Below are 7,500 nucleotides of genomic sequence, written 5' to 3'. Positions count from 1 at the left end.
TGTGCGTGTGGTATATAACCTATACAATTTTGAAATGATTACCTTTGAGGCTTGTTGAATTTACAAGACCATAATTTTAGATTTTATGTTTTATTTTGATTGGTACAAAGTGTATTTTTCTGTGTACTGCATCAAATGAACATGCATAAACGCCTCCCTTTTCCCACAGCTGAAGCAACGCAGCCATGACGCGTGTGATGTTCCTGGCGGTGGTCGCTGCTTTCGCCATCTGTGCCGAGGCAGCTTCACTGGGTAATCAATCCATTTTGTGTTGAAAGGAAATCTGTTCACGTCGTGATATTGACGCCCAATCCATCTTCCATCTTGAATGATACTTGTACCAGCGCTGTGGTTCAGCAAAGAAGATTCATGAAAATTTGTTCTATTTCAGGCTCTGAAGGGGAACTGCACCGAGCAAAACGTCAGTTCTCTTGGGTAAGTTGACGTCATTCTTCCCATGAATTTAACTGGTAATGACAATAACAGTAATTCAGTATGTATTGTATGATATAACTGCTTAGAGATGCAAACCCTTCATGTATAGCTTAAGCATGCATCATGTATCAATTAACCTTGATTTCTTTTTCAGTCAAGCAACCAAAACGTAGAGCAATACGGTGGACAAGAAAATGGCGGAGAGCAGTTTGTCAGTTCCCACGGCACTTTCCTGGGCAACACTCAGAAGGTCGGCCAACTAGGTGTCGGGGACAACAACAAGCAGTTTGTGCACCAAGGCTTCTCGATTTTCGGACCCAGCAAGCAGGAAGTGGAACAGGTTGCGACTGGACGTGGCTTCCAGCACCAGACTGTCAGTCAAAAGGGTAGCATCTTTGGCGCCAGCAGCCAGAAAGTTATTCAGAGGGGAGGCAGTAAACAGATTGTGACTGGCAAGTGAGACGCGGATCCAGCCTAGGCTCTGCATTGCTGTTGAAACTGGTTGACTCTATTCCTCAATGATCAAAGAATTGAACTGGTATTTGTGATGACTGCTTCAGTCTGAATTCCTCGTAATGAAATATTCCTTTGCAAAATATGTTTTATTTATATGGGTTTCCTAGATTCGAAATATATATAAAATGGTACTCACTGATGTGAGATTATATGTTAGTATACTTCACTGAATCTATGAAATGATGAGAAAGATTGAGAAGCAAGATGATATGGCACTATCCGTATAACTGCTTTTGAAACTAGAAGCAACTCATTCAGCGTATACCTTCGCCAAGGCAATAGGATAATAATTCAAATGCCAAAAAGATGATCTCGCAATGCTAATAATAGACAGCTACGTCTAGCAATAAGGTCAGCTGATGCAATCATTAAAAAAATCCTGGATCCGAATCTTGATCAGCATCAGCACCAAAATTTAATGGCATCTAAGTTGGGCTAAGATACACCTCTGGTAAATACCTAATCAAATTCTGTTATTAACTTTATGAGCTATTCAGCGAACCAACAAACAAACCAACGCTACCAAAAACATAACCTCCTTGGCGGAGACAATAAGAACAAGCAACGATCGGAGACTTGCAATTAGAGCCACACACAGTCATGGCTGAATTGCAGAATCCTACATATCAGAAAAAAATAAATAGTTTTCAGTGTCATATTATTACAACTGATAGCATCTTAATAAATTTGGTTATTAGCATAAAAAGCCCTTAGCATGTTTTCATTAACAGATACGATACGGATTCGATTAACTAACGAGGAACCAAAACTAATCTACCAACAGGCAGTACTTGCTGACATATATTTGTGGACAAATATTAAATGAAACAGACACAACTGGAGAAGAGAAAACACATACACAAGCTAATATATTCTCCTCACACACACAACAAAACAGCGCATAAACCACAATCAGAGGCGTCTATCGATAAGAAAAAGGATTTTGAAAAATCAGGCAGATACAAGATAGGCTTGCATGTCAGTTTTGATTTTAGTTCATGAAAATTAGCAATCTGAGAATCATTCCACTTGAGTTTATTACAGCTATTCTTCAATAAATTGCTCATGGAATTTACTAGAGTAGCAAAATTTGAAATGAATTTTCTGCAGAAAGTTGTACCTATAAAAAGATCTTAATTCTTTCTTAGTTTCAGGGAGAGACATACAATTGACAGTTTGAACCTTATCATCCAAAGGTTCAATTAAATTATCTCCCAGTAACACACCAAGATACTTTATCTTAGTAGCACTTATTTAGGCCAGCTTTTTACCCGCGCAAACGTAACTTCAGAAGAGGTTCCCTTAAATGGTCAGACTAAGCATAACATTGACAAAATAACAATGTGTGTTAGTCAGTCCTTCAATAACCTTCCTCATTAATCTGATAAAAGTTGCATATGCAGTTTTCAAGCCAAACGACATCATTTTAAAAAGCTGTATATATTTTGGAGTCTTTAGCCAAAGCCTTTAGTAAGATCCAACTCAATAAAATAACTATCATTTGAGCTTTACTTCCACAGCTTTATTAAAAGTATATCCCTTTTGATCAATGCTACAAGTCCTAGGTTTTAACTCAAAATTTAATTTAGCTTTACTTTTAGTCTTACACAAAGTTTCTTGGGTTATCCGGGCAATTAGATGTAATGTGACCTGGCCTACCACAGGCATATGAATATATTCTGCATGATCTTTAGGTGTAACAGTAACTGTTCACCGCCACTCTGATCCATCGGGTGACGACGGCCTCCATTTATGTGCACAAAAACGCACAGCCTGTTCCGTTAAATGTGCCTTCGTAGGCCTGAGAGATCCCAACCCGAATGCAAGGCTGTGCACTTTTTAGTGTTTACTTGCATTTTGGTTGATGAAGCCCATTCTGACGTGTGTTTCAAGGCATCCCGTAGCAAGAGGTTGCCTTGCTCTAGTTTGTGTGTGAATGCAAGTGCCATGTCCACACATTTAAAGAGGTACGCATAAGGAATATTATCCTCATATACCATTATTAGGAATGGTGATGGGCTGAGGAACGTTCTCTGAGGAACACCGCAGAGAAGTGCGTCATCGTATGTTATTTGCACGAGTTCTGTTAGAGCGGAGGTCGATCCAGGAGGAGACCCGCTTCAGCCAGCCCTCATGTCACACCAGGCAACTGATTTTGTTCCTTGACTAAGGTGGTGCGATCGATGAGGCCGAAAGTTTTTCACAAGTAGATGGCGAAGGCTGCCACCTCCAGTCGTTTGATGCAGTTCAACCGGGTAGTATGTCGAAGAATTGTTTTTCATCTAATTATACAATTGTTTAAAAGAGGAGCTCATGGCATATATATATATATATATATATATATATATATATATATATATATATATATATATATATACATGCACACATATATGTGTATCATATATATATGAATATATATTATAAACATGTATATGTATATATATACCTATATATATATATACATGTATATATGGATAATATATATGTATATTATATATTTTATATATATGTATATACACATTTACGTATGTATTTATATACATACATATGTGTATGCATATATATTTGTATGTATATACATATACATGTATATACACATGTATATATATATACATATATTAATATGTATATATATATACATATGCAAATATATATATATATGTATATATATATATATGTATATATACATATGCAAATATATATGCATATATCATATATATATGTATATATTTACACACACACACACACACACACACACACACACACACACACATATATATATATATATATATATATATATATATATATATATATATATATATATACATATGTGTGTGTGTGGAGAGAGAGGGAGAGAGAATGAGAGAGAGAGAGAGAGAGAAAGAGAGAGAGAGAGAGAGAGAGAGAGAGCCAGAGAGAGAGAGAGAGAGAGAGAGAGAGAGAGAGAGAGAGAGAGAGAGAGATGATGAAGTTCGAGAATGGATATACCAATACCACTCCGATAAGAGTAAGATTATGATTATAATAACAATATCCATAATCACAATAATGATATCTAAAGAAAGAGAGAAAGAGAGAGAGAGAGAGAGAGAGAGAGAGAGAGAGAGAGAGAGAGAGAGAGAGAGAGAGAGAGAGAGAGAGAGAGAGAGAGAAACAGAAATGAAGGCGGAACTTTCACTCTGAAGTTAATAAACGGATCGCATTTTTATTCTACAAGGAAATCGCATATATTCCGTGAATCAACACACGTTTCGTAAAATACCCAACAATTATTCCTGATATCATTCCCTTATCCTTTTCTTTCTCACATGTCCTCCTTTTCTTTCTTTTTTTCGTTAAAAGTATATAGGAAAGTACTATACTCTATCGTGAACAAAAATGATTTCTTTAACGACCCAGAGTGACACTTCGAACCATCTGAGTTTCAGTTTCCGAGGGAAGTGCCATTGGTGTTGCGCTCGCTCAACAGATGTCGTTGTACACGCACTCGACTTACATTTTCTTCTTTGTCTGTCTGCTAGTTTTCTCATCTCCCCATATTTCTCTCATCCCCCTTCCCTCTCTGTATAAGTATATGTATAGGTATAGTTATATACATATATAAACGCTATTTATGCGGTATATCAGAAGAGCGGTACAGAATAAGTCGGATATTCACTCCACCGAAGCCAAAACCACATCATATAACTCGGACACATTGTAAATTCTTACCAGAGGGCAAACATGTTTTGATACAGACACACACACACACACACACACACATATATATGTGTGTGTGTGTGTGTGTGTGTGTGTGTGTGTGTGTGTGTGTGTGTGTGTGTGTGTGTGTGTGTGTGTGTGTGTGTGTATGTATGTATGTGTGTGTGTGTGTGTGTGTGTGTGTGTGTGTGTGTGTGTGTGTGTGTGTGCGTGTGTGTGTGTGTGTGTGTGCATGTATACGAATTTTAGTCCTTTTTATAGCATTGTCAGATTTTGCTAAAAAACAAAAAAACAAAAAAACGGGGGGTCATTGAAGTTAGTTCTCAAAAGACATATAAATGTCAATAGAAAATTTCTGAACTAATTCATTAGCTGAGATGACATAATTAGAAGTAAATCATTATGGAAACCAAATAAAACAATGTAAAAAGTAACTAACTGTTCTGCGCCTTATAGTGCTTAAACACGCCACTTCTCTCATTACATCCATTGTTCGTGGAAAGTGGAAGTGGAAATCAAGTGGAATGGCCTGATGATCACAAGCATTTACTTCGATTCAACAGATCAAGACACAGCAGACACAGCTTTCCCTGTGAAGCTTTTGAGCCTCTGATGTGAGATAATAGAGGAAGAGAATGCTTTTGAAGATATTCATCCATCCTATGACTCCGACACATCATTTTGTTCGCCTTTATCCGTCCTCCTCGGTTCTATACCGATGCCCTTCGCCTCCCGCCCCTTTCGGCATGAAGGACCACATCCACCCTCGGTCCACGGCGGAGGCTGCGTCTTCGTACTCCTTCCAGGTCGCCCAAAACCCCTGCTTTTATCCCCCGGGAGTGAGGCTGCTCGTCGCGGGGAGGAAGCTGCGAGCCATAGAAAACGGGAAGGCCGGCGGGAGCGCTGCACCTGCGCGGCTTCCCTGTTTTTGCGTTGATGGGATTTGTTTTTCTTGTTTTTGTTTGTTTTGATCAACATTTTTACGAGGGTTTTAGAGTGCTAGACTGAGCTTTAGCCGAAGAAAATGGACCACACACACAAAAAAAGAAAATGAAATTTAGAATAAAGAAATATGTCATGATTTTTGTTATTATTATCATCTGAATTCCATTTTGAATATTTTACACGGATAATTTCTGAAATTGTCACTTGTGCACTTCCACATGACCCATATTATTTTGCTTTATTTCATAGAACTTTGATTCTTCATCCTATGAACTTAAAAAAACAAACAAACCATTTTTAATGAAAACCAAAACAGTGCGTGTGCATGTATTTCTGCAGGAATATATACATATATATATATCATTATATGTATGCACACACACACACATACACAAACACACACAGAAACACACACACAAACACACACACACACACATTTATATATATATATATATGTGTGTGTGTGTGTGTGTGTGTGTATGTACACGCACACATATATGTATATATACACAATATATACTAATAAACACATTCATACCTATATATATATATATATATATATATACATATATATATATTTATATATATAAATGTGTGTGTGTGTGTATGTATACATATGTATACATATATGTAAATATGTGTAAATATGTATACACACACACACACACACACACACACACACACACACACACACACACATATATATATATATATATATATATATATATATATATGTATGTGTGTGTGTGTGTGTGTGTGTGTGTGTGTGTGTGTGTATGATATATATATATATATATATATATATATATATATATATATATATATATATATATATATATATGTGTGTGTGTGTGTGTGTGTGTGTGTGTGTGTGTGTGTGTGTGTGTGTGTGTATATATATATATATATATATATATATATATATATATATATATATATATTCATATGTGTATATTTTTTTTAATGAGTGCTGTCATCTAGTACCTCACTCCCCTCATTTCTCTCTCTTTCTATCTATATATCTACCTATATAGACAGTTATATATATAGTAAGACAGATATAGATAGATAGTAAGACAGTTATATAGATAGATAGATAGTAAGTGTGTGTGTGTGTGTGTGTGTATCTGTCAACCCTATTTATTTATCACTGTCTCTAATGACTTCTTATTCTTCCATAATTGATTTGTATATTAGTGAATTCAACCACAAAAAGTCTCTTTTGCTGAATTGCAACAATAAAAAGTGAGATTATAGACTGAAACTCCAATTGACATCAGTCTGTAAATCTACTTCGAAGAAATATTTGTTGTTAATTGCGGTAAAAATATTATCTTAATTTCCTTGTTTACGATCATCGATATCTGACATGATTAAGTTTTTCATAGTTCAGAACAGGATTTCCGACATTCCGTTTTCGTGACATTTTCGGTATAAATGAGTGCTGCCATCTAGTATTGAAAAGTTCTCTCCCTCCCTCCATTTTTCTCTCTCTCTATCTATATATCTGTATATCTATCCATCTGTTTATCTATCTCGTTTCGTTCTTTTCTGCAATGCAAAGTGTTGTGGTAAAATATGCATTCTGTATTGTTTGTATGTATGTATGTACATATACATATTTGTGCGCGAGCGTATGTGTTTGTTTGTTTGAGCGTGCGTGTGGTTTGAATTATTTTTCCTTGTTTATACTTTTCGAAAGAATCTTGTGTAAGTTTATAGTTTTTTTTTTATCAATAACGTAGAGCTTGATTAGACTTTGAATATATATCTTTAAAATATTTTCTTAATATAGCAAATAACCATTATTATTCTAAAATCTGAATGAAACATTTGGCAAGCATTTTGCTAAAATTAGAACAAAAATCCATGTCAATAGTTAGTCCTCAGTCAAATGTAATAACC

At 35.8% G+C, this 7,500-nt stretch overlaps 1 protein-coding gene across 1 annotated transcript in view; it reads left to right on the top strand.

The window, feature by feature from the left end:
• LOC113823512 (uncharacterized) overlaps positions 1 to 1,031 on the top strand; it is a 1,250-nt gene extending 219 nt beyond the window's left edge. The window contains exons 2-4 of the mRNA XM_027376169.2: positions 170 to 252; positions 392 to 435; positions 590 to 1,031. Of these exons, the coding sequence (XP_027231970.2) occupies positions 186 to 252; positions 392 to 435; positions 590 to 895 (417 nt within the window). The 5' untranslated portion in view covers positions 170 to 185 and the 3' untranslated portion in view covers positions 896 to 1,031. The remainder of the gene's footprint in view (positions 1 to 169; positions 253 to 391; positions 436 to 589) is intronic.
• Positions 1,032 to 7,500: the final 6,469 nt, after the last annotated feature.

The sequence above is a fragment of the Penaeus vannamei genome, chromosome 11, assembly GCF_042767895.1.
Source record: "Penaeus vannamei isolate JL-2024 chromosome 11, ASM4276789v1, whole genome shotgun sequence".
In the NCBI taxonomy this organism is placed as follows: Eukaryota; Metazoa; Arthropoda; class Malacostraca; order Decapoda; family Penaeidae; genus Penaeus; species Penaeus vannamei.
The sequence above is the reverse complement of the archived record's forward strand: the minus strand, read 5'-3'. Positions and strand labels throughout refer to the sequence as shown.